General features: G+C 49.1%; 1 protein-coding gene across 1 annotated transcript; it reads right to left on the reverse strand.

The window, feature by feature from the left end:
• Window positions 1-10,633: 10,633 nt before the first annotated feature.
• Window positions 10,634-15,303, reverse strand: LOC139057504 (uncharacterized). The gene is made up of 5 exons (XM_070535867.1): window positions 14,402-15,303; window positions 13,512-13,612; window positions 13,271-13,389; window positions 10,918-11,063; window positions 10,634-10,814 (listed from the first exon to the last, which is right to left on the reverse strand). Exons 1-5 carry the CDS (start codon window positions 15,097-15,099, stop codon window positions 10,811-10,813), a joined length of 1,068 nt encoding a protein of 355 aa, XP_070391968.1. The 5' UTR covers window positions 15,100-15,303; the 3' UTR covers window positions 10,634-10,810.
• Window positions 15,304-19,208: the final 3,905 nt, after the last annotated feature.

Below are 19,208 nucleotides of genomic sequence, written 5' to 3' on the forward strand. Positions count from 1 at the left end.
TAATGCCGCTCGGTGATAGCGCGTGCATTGCGGCCTCATGCAGTGTCATAATTCATTCTACAGTAAACTCTCATTTGTACGAACGTCGGTTTATTGAATATTTCAGAATAACGAACTTTTTAAAAATCCCCGGCAGTTTTTTTACAGATTCTATGCAAAAATGTTTCACTTAAACGAATTTCGGAACAGTCAATATCTCAGTTTAACGAACTCGCTCAGAGAACCAACGCTTATTTTTAACGAAGTTTTGCGCCCTGCACTGCAGGCTCAACCAATGCACGCCCTCATCAAACCACCGCTCCAGCGGCAATGTAACGTCGCTGGCGCAACAGCGCCCCTGGGGCAAAGCGGCGGCGCGGAAAACGAACGGCATCGAGGCATGGCCTCCGAGATTGCCAGCACAAAACGCTCAAGCATGTAATCTCGGAGGCCATGAACAAAGTAACATAGCTAGCGCTTACAACGCCGCCAGAGCAAAGCAGCGATCTGTCACACCACAAACCACGTGGTGTGTGTTTTTTTTTTCGACCGGCTAGTCGTGGCATGGTCGTCGTCTCTTTCCAGTCTCGTCGGTTCCGCGTGTGCACACAAAGGCAGCATAACTGTTATGAACCTTGTACTTGTTGATATGTACAAATTCCATTTCACACATTTCTAACACTATGGATGCCATGTCTTTTGCTCCATGAATTGCACTTCAAACTTTTGACTCTGTATGCGATGTCTTATGTTGGTCTAGTGAATATTCAGTTTAGTGAACTTTCAGTTAAGTGAACTATTTCCTTCGGTCCCTTGAAGTTCACTCAAGTGAGAGTTCACTGTACTATGTTATTGTACGGTCCCATTTGGAGAGCATATTCTTTTTGATCTTCAAGGAGCATGTATCTTTCGTGTGTATTTTAGCGCATATAGTTTTCCATCAGTAGGTCTTGCGAAACGCAGACGGAAAACGTATGTAAACTTCCTGCTTACCGCTTCAAACTAATAAAACGTATCTGCCCCATCCGATGCCCTATACTCAGATTTACAGGAACTATTCTTATAGAAAAAAAAACTGAAATGCAACATTCCATTCATGTTTTCGCCTTCTTCGCGTAACATAAGGCGGAGTAATCGGTACGGGTTCTTTTATTACGGTCGGACCTCGGGTGCCGAAAACAGTCGTAGGTAACCATTATATATGCTAATCTTTGACGCGTAAGCCGTGTGAAATTCATTGTAAGGTTCGTTACAGCGCAACACAAGACACAGACAAAAGGAAGGTATAAAACGATGGCACGGCGCTGAATCTCAACTGATATTTTTATTGAAGGTGTCTAGCCTATTCATAACCATGACAGACGAAAAAATACTCAACTTGCCATCTTGATGCCGTGAGAAATTTTTTTTTGTCCAGTCCAGGCTTAACAACAACAAAGAAAAAAAAGGCGGCGCGGCAGCCTAATTAGTAGCAGCATAGTGGATATGGCATTGCGCTGCTAAACTCGAGCTCACGGGTTCAAAAAAACACTCGTGTGCTTCTGTTCAGGTGCATGTTAAATCGATCGCATCGAGACGTGAAACGTCTCGATGCGATCATGAAGATGATCGATGAAGATGATCATGAAGATGATCATGAAGATGATTAATGATCGCATCGAGACGTGAAACGTCTCGATGCGATCATTAAATAAATAAATAATTAAATAATACAAAAAAGGACGTAGCCGCGCCCTTAGGCTTCTTTCAGGAGTATAAACGAAAGAAATTATTCTCGAGTCTGATTTCTTATAAAAACATGTTTGCCTTATATTATATTTCATACCTAAATTTAATGCCGCTCCCAAACCTACACGGTCCGCTCAAGTAAGCAGCCTCTGTGTTATAAACGGCTGCGTTCAGTTATCCGGTGCACTATCATAATGATAACAATGAAGCAGTTAAAGGAACGGCATGCATCACATGTAGGTCTGCTGTGTTCGTTGAAGAAGGTAAATGTGGCACCACATTGGGCACAAGTTGTAATGGGTTGCAGGCATGGTGATACCGTCAAAACAAGTTTTCCTTGCCTGAATCAAGTTAGCAGATTTACAGGCTGCCCCAAAACGGGTCGTTTATATTGAATGACAGCTAGGAACTTGTTCAGCAGAACCGATTAGCACCTGTGCGTTAATTCTCTCATGAACCGTTGAGCCTCTGCGCAACAGCCACGACGCCCCAACCGCACAATCATTCGAAATAAGAGTCCTCACTTGCATCAAAAGTGCTGTTATGCGTTACGTTCAAACGGAAACGGCTAGTCAATAATTTTTAATAGTGGAATATGAAGTCGAACACGATCTGAATGGCAAACACCAATCGATTAGACTATATGTTTATACTTCATTTCGCCTGCTGGTACGTTGAAGGAGATCGCCAGACAATTCACGGAGGTTACATTGGTAAAGACTTCCCGGTCCCCCCGATTCAGTTTGAGTACACGCGCAACACATTTTCCTTAGCATTGTTGTTCGTATTACCGTCCAGTAATTGCCTTGATTGCTTTTCTCGGAGAGTATCTGCAACATGGGGCTACGAAAAGTTTTATTGATATCGTGTCATTTTACGCGCCTTCTTAGTGGCACATCCATCAGGGACAACAATGAAAGAAATAATATTATAGTGGTTTATTGACGGCGTGGCGCGAACAGATGCAGATGACCAATGCACTTCTGGTTAAATCTAAGGGTACATAGACATATATGTCAAAGACGTACATGTAAGAGAAAAAATATAAAACATTCTAAATGCACTGATTGAAAAAGTGAAAACACCGACCGGAATATAGGCGTCTCTCTTTTAAAAGCTGCACCAGCCCCGAGTGAACCAGTCGATATAGGCGGCTTTTGAGGCAAAAATTACGTGTTACTCTTAGAAAACTGCTAAAAATAGCAGCTCAGCTGGCTAAAACTACAATTGGTACCGGCCGACAAGAGTCGCGTGCGCATCAAAGCAAATAAAACCATTAAAAAATTTACTGCACAGACCTTCTGCGAGAAAAACTGTGTGTCCGCCAGCGTCCGCGCAAATAACACGCGCTCGCTGGCAGACAACGCACTAGACAACGACAGCAAAATTGAAGATGTCATGTTGTATAACCCATGCGTAAAACATGTATACGTAGCAAAAAGGTGTCAATATAAATTTGCATTTGCAATAAAGGACCATTATAAGAACGTACGCGTGCAATCCGTCTCAGCGGCCGCAGCGAAATTACGTTGAATATGCTGCGGAGCGTTTCTCCACCCCTCCGCTCGAATACAGTTCGTTCGCAGCGCCCTTGCAAAATTTTTCAACAAGCAGCGCCTCAATGGGAGAACGTCGTTCCTCCTACTCGACCATTGTCTAGTACACTCTAGCCACGAGTCGTACGTACTCCTGAGGGGCAGGCAGCTTTAGATCAGCAACGCCGCGAGCAGAACCGAGAACGAGCTCGTCTATGCCCTGCCGATATTGCAGCCAGGGCACAAGAACAGTCTCATGCAGTCGAGCGCAAGCAACTGCGTACCAAGGATCCGGCAGCCTACCAAGCCGTCGTTTAACGAAGCATCGGGATTAACCCAGTGAAAAACACCGGAGCCGCACTTCGCTGGTTAACATCTGTACGTAGTGGCGGGCAGGCGGACGGACGGACGGACGGATGGATGGAATGGGATGGAATGGGATGGAATGGGATGGGATGGGATGGGATGGGATGGGACGGACGGACGGACGGACGGACGGTCCGTCCGTCCGTCCATCCATCCATCCATCCATGGATGGATGGATGGATGGATGGACGGACGCGGGCGGGAGGGAGGGAGGGAGGGCGGGCGGATGGATGGATGGATGGATGGATGGATGGATGGATGGATGGATGGATGGATGGATGGATGGATGGATGGATGGATGGATGGATGGATGGATGGATGGATGGATGGATGGATGGATGGATGGATGGATGGATGGATGGATGGATGGATGGATGGATGGATGGATGGATGGATGGATGGATGGATGGATGGATGGATGGATGGATGGATGGATGGATGGATGGATGGATGGATGGATGGATGGATGGATGGATGGATGGATGGATGGATGGATGGATGGATGGATGGATGGATGGATGGATGGATGGATGGATGGATGGATGGATGGATGGATGGATGGATGGATGGATGGATGGATGGATGGATGGATGGATGGATGGATGGATGGATGGATGGATGGATGGATGGATGGATGGATGGATGGATGGATGGATGGATGGATGGATGGATGGATGGATGGATGGATGGATGGATGGATGGATGGATGGATGGATGGATGGATGGATGGATGGATGGATGGATGGATGGATGGATGGATGGATGGATGGATGGATGGATGGATGGATGGATGGATGGATGGATGGATGGATGGATGGATGGATGGATGGATGGATGGATGGATGGATGGATGGATGGATGGATGGATGGATGGATGGATGGATGGATGGATGGATGGATGGATGGATGGATGGATGGATGGATGGATGGATGGATGGATGGATGGATGGATGGATGGATGGATGGATGGATGGATGGATGGATGGATGGATGGATGGATGGATGGATGGATGGATGGATGGATGGATGGATGGATGGATGGATGGATGGATGGATGGATGGATGGATGGATGGATGGATGGATGGATGGATGGATGGATGGATGGATGGATGGATGGATGGATGGATGGATGGATGGATGGATGGATGGATGGATGGATGGATGGATGGATGGATGGATGGATGGATGGATGGATGGATGGATGGATGGATGGATGGATGGATGGATGGATGGATGGATGGATGGATGGATGGATGGATGGATGGATGGATGGATGGATGGATGGATGGATGGATGGATGGATGGATGGATGGATGGATGGATGGATGGATGGATGGATGGATGGATGGATGGATGGATGGATGGATGGATGGATGGATGGATGGATGGATGGATGGATGGATGGATGGATGGATGGATGGATGGATGGATGGATGGATGGATGGATGGATGGATGGATGGATGGATGGATGGATGGATGGATGGATGGATGGATGGATGGATGGATGGATGGATGGATGGATGGATGGATGGATGGATGGATGGATGGATGGATGGATGGATGGATGGATGGATGGATGGATGGATGGATGGATGGATGGATGGATGGATGGATGGATGGATGGATGGATGGATGGATGGATGGATGGATGGATGGATGGATGGATGGATGGATGGATGGATGGATGGATGGATGGATGGATGGATGGATGGATGGATGGATGGATGGATGGATGGATGGATGGATGGATGGATGGATGGATGGATGGATGGATGGATGGATGGATGGATGGATGGATGGATGGATGGATGGATGGATGGATGGATGGATGGATGGATGGATGGATGGATGGATGGATGGATGGATGGATGGATGGACGGACGGACGGACGGACGGACGGACGGACGGACGGACGGATGATTATGAGCGTCCCTTTGTAACGGGGCAGTGGGTTGCACCACCAAACTCTTGCTATTATACCGCCTAATGTCTGTACCTAGGTTAAAGAAGAAGAAAAAGAAAAAAAAAGCCCACAATGAATTGCCAGAACCAAATTTCCTCAACCCCTATTGTGAACTTTGCGTTTATATGTCTCCATTTTTTGTATTTCCCTACTTTTCTTCCACCAATCTTCCAATCGCCTCTCACTAAGCTTTATTGCGGACATGTTTACTTTTCTCCTGCTCTGAACCCAAGGGCTTCAAGGAGGCCAGTGGTGCCTAAATTGACTGCTTGGCAGATATCTTCACGTTCTAATAAAACATGTTCTATCGTTTTCCTAGCTTTATCGCAGCAAGCAGATGCCTACTCTTCCTTCTTATATCTCACTTCCTGATTTCGCTTCGAGAAGTAATGAGCTTCCCTTTGAGTTATCATAAATTGTTTCTTTCCTAATTTCGTTTTTCCCTCATAGGTAGTTACTCATGGCAGGTCTCTTTTCCATTGCCACCATTCATGAGGTTATCTCAGCCTCTCTGACTTTCCGCTTGACGTTCTTTGTTGCTGTGTTGCTCACCCTACAGGCCACATGCTTGCTGGTAAGATCGTAGTTCTTTTCCTTCTCTGTGAATCAATGTTAATCCTGTACAAATACCTGAACGCTCTCCCAGCCCATTTACAGTCTTTCATATTCCTCAGACGTCAGGTGAAAGGCGCCGCAGCGCCACCTGTACGTTTCTGGGAAAACTGCTTCAACACTAACTCCACCCCCACTACCCCTTATCTACGTAGTACAGTATTGGGGGCGAGCTCTACCACTTGGAAAGCTGGCGCCACCGTCGGCGTGACGTGGCATGAGGGATCACGTGGACACAGCGGCCGCGTTGGCTGTTTCGGAAGCGTCGAAGCGAGCTGAAAACGAAAGTTTAAAGTCCCACCTGCACCACGGTTCTGATTAAGTGGTGAGGCTTTACCACCTTGGGTGTCTGCTTGTCAACATTTGAAATTACTATAATAAGTAGTGGCTGTCTTTCGAGGCGTGCAGCATGGTAGGCTACTGCTCGGTGCCGCAGTGCCGGACGTACGCAAGGGAGCCCTGTGTCAGCCTTATTCACATGTAGTCGCAGGGCGAGAAACTGCGTGAAGCTTGGCTGGCGAAACTTAGAACCGGCAGACAGCCATCGGCTACAACTCGGGTATGCACCGAGAGGACTGGGAGGCCGCCCTGCTCGGCTGCTCAACCCTCCAGGACCAACGGGCCCTGGTGTCCCCAGCCAAAGCCACTGCAGAAGCCACAGAGGCCCCGGACTAGGGACAAGGACTAGGACAATGTAGACAAGAGACGAGACAAGAAGACACCACAAGCGCTTGTGGTGTCTTCTTGTCTCGTCTCTTGTCTACATTTTGCGCTGTTACTAGCAGGATGGAAAATCAACAAGCCCAAGCTGCTATCCTAATTCCGTGTTGGGGAATGGCAGATATTAGTGACAATCCAATCAAGTTCACCCAATTCTATCCCGGCTCCTCCCAAGGTCTTGGTCGCGCCCCTTTTAATTAGGGGTGAGGGAACGGGTGATTCCCGCCTGCTGATAGAGGTCGCGCACTTGTATTGCACCACACACACCCACCCTTGAGTCCGTGGCGGGCCTCGATTGTTCGTTGACAAACACAGGAAAACGAAGGCCGCTGGCCATATGGCGCTGTCGGCACACGTATACACTGTCAGCAATTCGTGGACACAGGATTGCGCAGAGACACCACGTATTTGGGAGTATTCGCACCCCCGCCTACTTAACCCCATACCGCATAGCTTCTCAATGCACGCGAGGGGCAGATAATACACAGGGGTTCCTACAATAAGCCCTCGGAGCGTCACGATCGCGCCGACGATATTGCCAGCCGAGTGGCTGGCAATATCCGTCTTGCTCGCCGGTCCCTATTTCCACAACCTTTTGGCGCCCATTGATCGGTGGTGATTCGCCGAATCGAAGAATGCCGCACCAAGACATCATAAACAGCAGTGGGAATAAAGGGCACCCCTGGCTCAGTTGCTCCTTGCTCCTCATCCCTTCCCGGATGCGCAGAAGTGAGCGCCATCTGGTAGTGCTGCAAGAAACTCAGCGGCGCACGCGGCGCGCGCCTCCCGCTGTGATTGGTTGAGTTTTCGCCCACAGACAAGACAAATGCATTGAGGGGTAGAAGTATATATACAGCTTGGCTGTAAAGAAAGCTCGTTGAACCAAACTGCATACAAATGAGCAGCGGGGCAGACACGAAAGCATTTTTCACGCGAAAGAAATGTTAACTGGGACAATGTGCAAAAATCTCGCCATCGAATCGCACAACGTTGGGAACCTTAAAACCGAGTGGTATAGAGAACACAGCTTTCTACACGTTAACCCTTTTGCTCCACATCTATACCACATCGGGCTCATAATTAAGGGAACTTGAATTTAGTTTGTCCTATTAGCACGGTGTGAAAAAAAACAGCGAATCTTCTTTTTTATAGTATTTAAAGGCACGGCGTAAATTAGGAGTATTGGAACCAATTTCATGGTAGCTTTAAAAAAAGATGCAAGTATTTTGCGTGCTTGTATAGAACGGGTCTCTCAATACGGCTTCTTTGGACAGGGCTGAAATATTCAGGAGCTTAGCCTTTGGTGATCCCAGCATCATAAATACATTTGCGGGTTATCTTAAGACCAACAAGGCAACAGTAATGCTTCTCATCCGAGCCTTCTTAAAAGCATTTTTTGGCGCATCAAATGACACACTGCCGTAGCACTATGATATGAGAGAGAAGTACAGAAATTTGGCCGTCAGCTATCGCAGCTGTTTCTGCAAACCTCACTGTCACACTCCCTTTGCCCATGATCTCCGCAACGTGGCGCTGTAAGGCTTGTGCATTGTTGATAACATCAGCAGTCTGCAAAAGCAATGCGAATGATACTGCGATTGTAGGAAATTTTCGTCGGACAGTTCGGAATTTCTTTCAATACTGAAAGAAAAAAATTCACCGACGATTACGATACTCCCCCAACGCGAAATTTGAGCGCAGCTGTATAGATGTTTTCATTTCGCGATATATTGACTGGCGCTGACGATGTCTCTTGCGGCACGTTGCAAACGGACCGAAGTGTGGCGCGACTGCATCGCTAATCGGGAGATCGCGAGAGGTAGCGCATAGGTGACGCATGGACGCGATTCACAGCAGCCGCCGCAGACAGACCTCCGCTCATGCAGCGCTTGGTTTCCATATACATATATGGTATCGGTGGACGCGCTCGCCACGTGCCATCGCTGAAGAGATAAGGGCGGTAAAAGGCGCGCTACTCTGGGGCCATCTCGTAACGGTTGGCGCCGCAGGGCGCGTCTTGCGCAGCACTCCGCTTTTCCTCTCATGCTTTAGCGATACCCTCCTCCCCCGCTTTCCGCCTCGTGCTCTCTTCGCTATCGCAGTCTTTTATCCGCGCTCCGCCTTCGGTATTTCATCCTTCACTGTGCTCGCTCGCTCGGGTATAGACGTCGAGGCACGATGTCGACGCTCGCCGCAGGAACGGGCGCCTAAGAGCTTAGCGCTGAAAAATAAGCGCAAACCTTACTTTTTAGGCCCTCCTTTTTTTCAAATTTTTCATCCACTTTCAAGCAAAAGCAAGAAATTGGTGAACACACCTCCAGCACCAGACGCGAGAGTAAACACTACACATGAAGCCACGGCCGTCTCGGCTCGCACCTTTGAATCCGCCACAGATATCTTTATGCAGAGCGGGTTGGGGCCCTGCACCGACAGCCATAGGCAGACAAAAAGAGAAGCGCGGTCATCTTGAGCATATTTACCACGCAATGGCCTCCCCAATCCTTTGGTCGCGCGGGAAGACGATGCGCACGATCATATATACCTCTCGTCGCACCCTCGCATGCTCCCCTTCGCAGCCACGGCATACAGCGCGCGATCGAATCTTATCGCACTTGAACTTTGTACAGAACATGACGGTGAGAGGAACTTGCGGCTCCACTTCAGGGGCCACTCACTATCTCGCGGTTAGAGGTGCGTTAACGGCAACATGTCATTCCATCTGGGCCCAAAGTGGCAGTTAAGTTTCGTTATGTTGAGCTTTAACAGTACTTCTATCCTCTTCCCTGTCCAAGTGAACACCTTGAAAATCCTTCACATCATGGCAAGCAGGTGCAAAAAATACGCCTGCACTTGAAAGGCTGGGTGCCATCTAAGCCATAGAGTTTACTAGAAGTACTGCAGGGAACTTTGGCGCTGGGATTGTTCAGCCATCACGGGAATGGTGGGTAGTACGAGGATTGGTCTGATCTTCGTGTTTGTGGATTCGGACGTTCTTGCAGCGTCGTTTATTACGCTACACCTGGGCCTAAATTCTCCTAAATTCGAAGCAATTTGTGCTTTTCTTTAAAGCAGAGGGTAATGAGACTCCGCAAGTACGCATAATCGCTGCTAATTGCACTGGTTCCACTTGTCCGTGCGTCCGTGGCGTAATCATATCAATATTGGGCTTCTGTGCTAGAGGTGCTGTGCGTGAATCCTACAATATTTTGTGTTTAATTATTTATAATGCAGGGCCTTCGTAAAACGATCACTTTGCAAAGTCACAAAGACGAAGTTTGAGCAAATGCGTGTACTATCCATCATGCTCATGCTGGCTGGGCTGCCCTGCTTGCAGGTCCCTTACACAGGGCCACAGTTCTATCTAGTAATTGTCTATGGTTCAAGCCATCACATCTTCAGTAAAGTATCCCAGAGGGCGCTATCGCTCTTTACCTGTTGAATGGCCTCAATAACGTGCATGTTGGGAATTCTTTGTTCTGGTGGGAACTGCATCTCCAGGTTGCATTCTGTGCGCAATGCATTTTCTGTGAGGTATGCAAGAGAACTATAGGGTGTTCATATTTATGTGCTGGGAGTGCTTCCATTTTTTCTTTCGTTCTTTTTAGGGCGGGAACTGGCCTGCCGCATGACCGTGTGTGCAGCAGGTCTATTTTTCTAGCCACACCACAATTACATTGTCTTTGTTGTCCTGTGGAATGTCATTGAACAAGTAAAAAGGAGAAAAGACCTTTATGTACCGACAAATATGTTTTTATTAATGTTATCACAGAAACAATGGAAGTCGTGAAAACAGTGCGAAGTATATGGACATTATATTATCGTGCCTTAGTCTTCAACCCCTTGTTGCTTGGACGCGAGAGACTAGAAGCAAAAAAAATGAAAATAAAGCTCTGATTGTGGTATCATCAGCTGTAGAAGGAAAAGAGAGAATGAAAGAAGAGGAGAGTGAAATGTTAAGTGCACCGATTTGGAAAGGGAAGATAACAGCCCGCGTTGAAACCGCAATACCCACCTAGATTTCTTGCTGTACTGGGTGACGGCGACAAAGTAGGCACCGACAAACTGTCGGACGACCGACGCGCTCAGGATGTGTCCACTGTCCTCCACGATTCCAACGTTCACTTGGATGCGGTAACTATTGTTACACGTTAGAGTGATCTGCAAGACATACAAAAGAGGGCAGTTTCTGTATTGAGCGTTTAGTTTGGAGTGGGGCAGGTGTTAAATCGCGGTTTAGTCAGTAGAATGCACGCCTTTTTTATTATTCGTATGATATTGCACATATGTACAAAAATCAAAATCCAGCCCGCTTGATGCACCAATTCTGTAGTGTGCGACTGGGAGCCCACTTACCCTGAATGAACTGTCCACTGATAATGAAGGTATTTAACTCCATTATCACAAGGCTAAACTGCATTGATGGAAGTTATAACAATTGCCGTGTACAGCAGCATGACTGCCACAAAGCACTTCGTTATTTAGTTCAATACAAAACTGGCCTGGCACCTCCTGCACTAGCTGTCCTATGAAGGCAAATCTTAAAGTAAGGCGCTGGGTGTCACAGTGTTGGCTGAGTGGTTGAATTTTGGTCACCCATCCACAGTTCAATCTAACTGACACTTCTCGGCGTCCGTTGATCGACGAGCTATCAGAGCAAAAATTACCAAAATAAGTGTTTCAGTCTCCTTGGGCTACATGGTCATCTGTGCCACTTTTGGTGTGACGAGAAACCACAATGACCAGAAAGAAAACAGGTATAGCGACGAGTATTGTGGTAAGACTGCGTGTTACGAGCTGGGCTCGGAAGAATGCGACTTGTGAAAGCCATCGCAGGCACGCACCAAGACACGAGACAGGACATGCACGGTGAGAACTGTCACCCGCGCTGTCGTAAATTCCTGATATGCTTCCCCAAGTGACGCTGAGCCAGCTTTGAATGAACGCACACTGAGCACTTGACAGTACTGTCCTGCGTCTTAGTGCAACGTACGCGCTCGTTCAAATCTGTGAAGTACACAGGCAAGCTCCATCTAAATAGGTCGCGAAGCATACCAAAACTTATCGCCAGAGATATCAGTTAGTAGTGCATGATTGAGGCGCGACTAGGCGAGGGGGATGGGATGGGGGCGACAAACACTGAAACTAGAAAACCTATGTGAAAAAAAAAATGTTCGAAAAAGTTTGAACAAAGTACTGTCATACGAGTCATGTTCTATTTCACAATTTAGTTTTTTGGTCTCGGTGACGCCTACCAATCAGTGACTCTGGCGCAAGCCTTGGGAAGACTGTGCAAAGCAGCTATTACGTCGTTCGGAATGACGTGCTCGTGTACTTGAACGCGGCGGCTTTGTCCGAGCTTTTTTTTAAAATTTCCTTGTGCGTTTGTTTAAAGCGTGGCGTGCACTTCACATCAAATTTCGCCTGACCTAGCGCACGGCATTCATTGGCGTAGGGTGTGAGTGCAAGTTTTTTTGTTATCGTGTAAGTTCACGCTGCGTCTCGTCGTGACGATAAATGCGGAACGGTCCGCGAAGAAACGTCGCGCTATGTTCGTTCGCCCAACACAGGCTCCGATTGTCTGACGGGCAGCAAAATTAGTAAGTAGAATGTTTTCTAAATAATGATACGGGGCAATCTTGTCTGATAATTGTTGTATATGAATACATGGTGTCGCGCGGAATTGCGAAAGATTCTGGGAAAAGGTTTCGCATATGTTGCCATACATTACGACTGTCTGCTCGCCATAGTACCTTCATAAGGAACCTACTGGAGCAACTGCTGTCAATAACAGCCTAATTATCTTCACATTAACACATACGCCACTCGTATAGTTTAATGACACGCTGGCGCTTCAGCCGAGGCGAGTCGCAAGCTCGCCGCAGCCTCAAAAGAAAAATACGCGTAGCTACTGGCGTAGCGGTCTAAATGCCGGACGGCAAAGAAATTCAAGCATCCGCGCCAAGCAGCATAAGATCTTGTCGTGACTGCCATTTCCAGTTGTGACGTCGCTTTTTATTTTCATCTTTTGCTTGCTGTTAGTTGTGCTAAGTGCTAAGTTGTGCTTAGTACCTAAGGAAGGCCAGAAGGGAACCAAAGCATGTCCAGCCGTGTATAAAACTTTATTAATGATTACCAAAGTAAATTAAGGTGTACTCAGGAGGATTAGGGTGTATTAAGGAAGATTAAGGTGGATGAAGGAGGATTCATGTGAATTACATTAGGCTTTAGCCTTCGCGTCTCTTAGGCGGTAGCTAAGGACACCGGGGAGTTTTACACTGGTAGCCTGCGAAGTATAGTGCAACTTACGAACGAGAACTTAAATCACAAGCGCGGCTAAAATGGGGTAGCGGCGAACTAACTCTCACCGGGGGTGGTTTCGAAGTGAAGCCGTCGCTGGAGAAGAGCTTCAGCCGAGAAAACGACAGCACACGGCCGTTCCACGAGGAACCGGGATAGGGTGAATCCGGGTGGGAATACTGGCCAACTGCAGAAGTCCAAGGACGTGCCTCGTACTTCACCACAAACAAACGCAGAAACGCAAAGAAAGACGCCTCTCTCGGGAGGCGGGGAAAAGGCCGACGACGGTAGCGTCTCGGTCGCACTGACCGCATTCGCTCCCAGTGGAATCCGTGAAGGTGATCCAGGCCATGTACTGCAAGTCATCCACCAAGTTTGTAATCCGAAACGAAGGCGCTGGCTGCATGAACCTGCATGTGAGGGAGATGGTCGAGGCACGTTCATTTTTGACGAACACCGTTGTCACGCGATGGGTATAGGCAAGCACGTGTCGAAACGAGCAGCTAAAACACCATGATTGCACGATGCCATGCTGAGAAAGTCATGAACCGACAGCAATATACGTGGCTCGTGCATAGGTGCTTGTTCCTCGTATCTCAATGACGCGCTGCCTGTAGCCACGAACATGGGCGACTCAATCACCTTGCTCTCAACACTGCTCAATCGGTTCCAACTGCAGGGATACTTTCGCAAAACGACACGGTGATTATCATACGCGTGATAAATGCCTAGCGTCACGTGATTACTGTCCACTGCTTCTTTCAGACCAGCATGTACATCACGACGTGGTAAGTGAAGCGTCTCGGCAGGAACGCTAATGTGTGCTCGGAACGCTCATGCCAACAACGGAAGGCAGGACGCTGCCCTGTGGAGTGCGATGTTGCAACGCTTCGGAAAGCGAACCGTTTTGAATTCGTCCCCTTGCACGACGAGGTGAATCCATATCGTCTTTCCGCATAACTGGTATCGCAATAATGAGTATTTTAAATGCGCCACGACGCTACAACTACGACAAACTCCGTAGAAGAAAGCTGCGTCCGCCCGAGCACTACAAGAACGCACACAGCGTGCGTTCCTCTCATCCGCTGCTCTGTGGTAGTACGAGTCAGTACGCGCATACGATCCAGGATAGGCCGCGCCAACACCCATGCCGATCGAGCACCCGACGGGGAGCTCCGAAAAAAAAAAAAGACACTCGCCTGCCCTGTGTGTGTATCAGCAGTTCCATCCTAGGCAGCAGGAACTCGTGCTGGTTGACGAGGGTGACATGGGGAACCTTGGCCGGCAGACTCGGAGCGATCGCATGCTGCTGATCCGAGTCCTTCTTGGGAGGGAACTTTGGCCAACCGCTCCAGTCGTGAACTTCGTCCGGGTGGTCGCTGGGAAGGTCCGCCGGGCGGACGACGTTCGGCTGAATCCAGATGCCCATCTGTGGCTCGCCCGCAGCGAAGGCGGCCCCGGCTGCGACGATGGAGACGGTCGGCGCCTCCTCGATGTCGATGTCCTCCGACTGGGACGCGCCGGCCTGCGCGACGTCGCCGCTTCCGCTGCTGCTGCTGTCGCCGCTGCTGGTGCCGTCGTCGTCCCCGCTGCTGCTGTCGTCGCTGCTGCTGCTCGCCGACGGCTCGCCGTCGCCGCCCCGCAGCGTGGCGTAGCCGTTGCAAGCGCTCATCCGGCCGTCGTCGTCCCTGGGGAGACCGGCGTTGAGGCCAGCGCCAGCGGAGCCAGCAGCACGGCCCGACGACGCCATCCTCGAGGCACAAGCGGCGTTCGCGAAGTGCGTCGCAGCGAGCGCGATTGCAGCTGGTCTGCGACTGTCCAGTAGCTGCCGTTCGCTGTGCAGTGACTCGTTGTATAGCGTGCTCGGAAAGTGTACCACTTCAGAAGGCCGACACATGGTGTTTTTGATGATGATGATAATGATCACCCTGAAGTATTTTGCACATGCCCGCTCACAGGGATTGGTTTTCTCTGCGAGCGTGTCCCGGTTCTTGTCTACAATTTTCTCCTCTCCCTCGAACCGCAGGAAGCCTAAAAACTTGTGTCGGAGCTTTCTTTTGTTGTCGCGATATTCTAAAGGAACATGCTCCCCTCCCCCCTCCCTTAATCAAATGAGATAATGACCGGCACGAATCCAGGCTACAATAGCAACTTTTCGGCTCCCTGTAAGCTGAGTCACCTTTGCGCCCGCATTGGGAGACTTCACGCCAGAAAGAAGCAAGGTGGCTGCGGCGTGAAACACAAGAACTCCTACTTAGATTGCCAAGTTGGCGTTGTTTATCAGATTCCCCTGACATGCGGCAAAACCTACATAGGCCAGACGGGCCGATGTTTGTACGTGCGAATCCGAGAACACTAAAGATCAATTATTAACCGGGAGCAACGCCATTTACCCATGCACTGCTTAGAACATAAATGCAGGCCTCTGCTCAACCAAGTTAAGATCCTGCGCAAGTGCAATAATAAAAAAGCACGTGAACTTCTTGAGTCATATTATATAAAAAAGAAGGGACAAGCATGCATCAGTGACATATATCAGTCATACTTTACAATAGGGAGGCACGTTTTCTTGATAGTATGTTTAGGTGAGCCACGCCTTTGGTTGTTTCTGATTTTGGGTTGTTCTTCTGTTATGCTGCTGATACCCTGATGCGCCTGCGCTGGTATGGTCTAATATATAAGTGTTTTTTCTGGAATAAACATCAGTTCTTAGTTTGCGCCTGTCCTGTCTTCCTACATGTGATTGTCTAGAAAAGCGCAACCAATGTTTCCTATTACAATGAACCAACTTGCCCAACAACGCATCCTTCTAAATAGCAACTTTCTTTTTTTTTTTACGGAAGTGATAATGCACCAGAGGGTATATTGCGATGTTTGAATGACTGGTTTTCTGGATATATCTGTCTTCGTCTTCGCTCGCAAACTGGCTCTTTTGGGGCGGCGCGTGGCCTCGCGCTTTTCTTTTCGCGGGCACAAATGCACGCGATGCGACGAGCCACGGGTTCACGGGAGTTGGACCAAGCGTGTTCGACCAAGCCACAGCGGCCGTGGTTCGACATACCAAATCGCCGGCCACATTCTAAAAAAAAAAGCTTGCACCCTTCGCGGCTCATCTTGGACCACAATAATCGTCATCTGTCTTGCGCACCTTTGCTTTTATGACGGTACGTTTAGTTTGCGGCACGCGCAGGCTCCGCCGCGATTTGAAGATTTGCGCTGGTTTCTGGGAAGAACCTGCAGGATGACGTCAACAATGGCATAGCATGGTGCAATGCGAGGAGGGGGAGCAAACAAGTCTTCTCTCGTGCCATCAGTGGTGTATCCAGAAAACATTCGTGGGGCCGCAACATTCGTATCGGGACGGATTGCCAGCGAAGCTGTTTAGGCTGCATACATTATGAAATCATACTTTCCTTTAACGGCACCACACTACGCCGACACAAGCGCCGCAACGGTCACCGTACCTCCCATGCGTGTGCCGCAACCGCTGCTGCAGCCGCGCCGGCACCTCCGGCGCACGTGACGTTATAACCACAGAAGGTCACGTGCCCAGGCGTCGTCGCCACATATAGTGTCTCCCCTCTCCCCCAAAGGCTCGGCTGCGCGCGCGCATTCCTGTCCACGATACGGATGCAAGGAAATAATGTGAGGTGAACGAATGATTATACACTCCAAGTGACACGACATTTCACGTGATTTAATCGATGTGCTGCATTTTATTGGGCGAATAAAAGGACGACACCTTCTATGTTTTTATTAGGTTATTTTATATATTCATTTGCTTTTTAAGATCACGGGAAAACACGCCATAGGTTTTGTTCTTGTCAAAATTCCTGCTATTTCTTTACCGATCTCTCGCGTGTGTTTATTTGATGTCACACCCCCAGTCCTATATGTATAAGCTTCCTGTTATTTTTCTTTCAGTTATCTGTAGTCCTCACTCGCACACCACTATCTCCGTTATATTCTTCAGGAGATGTAAAGTACGGCCTATACTACCCTTTCTCATAACAGGCCAAAGTGCCAGCCATTCTAATAAATTCATCCATTCATTTTTTTGGCGTTTGTCCTGAATGTCACCAGGATAGTTCGGGATAGCTCGCGACCGCGCGTCTTGCTCTTCTTCAAAATCGCGCTTTTTTTTTTGTCTCCGGTAGTGCATAAACTGGTCTGCCTAGCTGATAGCTAGGGCAATCTTTAAGATTCGTGCGCTATTTCCCGCTACCCGCATGCTCGTCACGGGACGCGCAGAAAGGCTGACTCATTCCGTTGTCAGCATACCGCGATACGCCACGTCATCGGTGGGTCGCGTCGCGTTCGGTCGCTCTCTGAATCGGGAATTCTTTTGTCTATTTCAGGCGTATCATACAGGCCTGATAGTTCTTGCTAGGCGAACTGGTCGGCCTTACAAGAACAGATTCGAATCGTTCCAATTTCTTTTCGAGCTGTAGCGATAGCCTGCCAGCGACTTCCGATTCGAAGATATATGTATGTTCACCAGATTGGCCATTCAATGGTGCCCGATATGAGGGATATCAGCATGTGATATCAGTATGAGGCACTCTTCATTACTGGACGCGCATCAATTGCCGTACATGTCGTCACGGATGTGCTCCCGAGACACGCATATATATACGATGCTTAAACTATACCTGTAACCCCTTATGTATACCTGGCCTTTATTATTCCTTTTTTTTTCAAAATTAACTCAGAATCAATTACGAGAAACAGTCATTCACGGCATGAGCTCAGATGCATGTGAAACTGTGCAAAAGTAGCCTATAAGTTCATTCTTGCAGTCAGCCTGTGTGAAAACTGACACCAATTTGATTCACGATTATTGTTTTGTAACAGACGGTGTAAAGTACCTATGTAGCGCGTTTTGAATAGTGCCAGTTTAGATCAAAATCTACACACTCGGTGACCCAACTTGGTGAGAGACTCATAGAAGAGCGGCAGACACCAACTGGCAGATACTCAGGGACACAAGTTGGCATCAAAAAAGTTCATTGAAGGTCACAGCAGACCGAGTAGCACATACGTATGCAGTACTCCAAATGGGCGTCAAATAGGTTCACTGAATAGCGGTGCCTACCAAATCTCGCATCTATGCAGTGACCCATGTCGACGTCCACCCTGCTTGGACGTCCAGCCAGGTCGCTGCCCTCTGCCAAAACCCACTTGCCCTGCACGAGCTCCAGGCGGCCTTGAGGCGAGGGAACGCCGCAGCGCACCAGGAGCAGACGGTGTAACGCCACAAATGCTCTGCAACCTGGCCGCCAGCGAGCAACAGCGCCTGCTAGAGTACTTCAATGAGATCTGGCAGTCATGGCAGGTGCCAGAGGCATGGCAGACAGCCATTGTGGCACGCATCCTCAAGGCCAGAAAACCGGCTAGGGAACCGTCGTCCTATCGGCCCGTCTCCTTCACCTCCACTGCCTGCAAAGTGATGAAGGTCATGGCCTTGGCACGACTGGACTGGGTGGCCCGTGCTCGCGGCTTCCTGGCAGACCAACAGACGGGCTTCCAGCGGCGGCGGTGCACTGCGGACTCCATCGCTGACATGGTGTCCACCCTGTAGGACGCCAAGGCCAGCGGGGACCTCGTGATGCTCTTGCTGATCGACGTACAGGGTGCCTTCGACAGCCTCCCTCACGCAGTTGTCCAGAAGGGCCTGGACGTCCTCGGCCTCTGTGGCAACCTGCGGGATTTCCTTTTATCGTTCCTGCACAATCGCACCCTCAGGGGGCGTGTGGGTCAATTGAAGAGCACCCCCCGTCCAGTCGCTGCAAGTGTGCCACAGGGGTCAGTGGTGAGCACCTTCCTTTTCAACCTTACCTTGGCATGATTGCCTGCTGCCCTGCCGATCGACCCTCACTTCCCCGTGCAGTCCTCAATCTACGCGGATGACATCGTCCTATGGGTACGGGGACCACCAAAACCCATCCGCAAGACACGTGCAGCCCTACGGAGAGCCCTGGACACTGCGGCTGCCTACTTGTGCAG

This window comes from Dermacentor albipictus, chromosome 3 (assembly GCF_038994185.2).
Source record: "Dermacentor albipictus isolate Rhodes 1998 colony chromosome 3, USDA_Dalb.pri_finalv2, whole genome shotgun sequence".
Taxonomy (NCBI): Eukaryota; Metazoa; Arthropoda; class Arachnida; order Ixodida; family Ixodidae; genus Dermacentor; species Dermacentor albipictus.

Bases quoted from the DNA above. Each gene is read 5' to 3' on its own strand.
- LOC139057504 (XM_070535867.1), bottom strand. From the start codon at position 15,099: ATGTGTCGGCCTTCTGAAGTGGTACACTTTCCGAGCACGCTATACAAC. The intron at 13,390-13,511 runs GTCAGTGCGACC...GGACTTCTGCAG, and splicing joins TTCCACTGGGAGCGAATGCG to TTGGCCAGTATTCCCACCCG. The intron at 11,064-13,270 runs GTGAGAGTTAGT...TATGTCTTGCAG, and splicing joins TCACTTCGAAACCACCCCCG to ATCACTCTAACGTGTAACAA.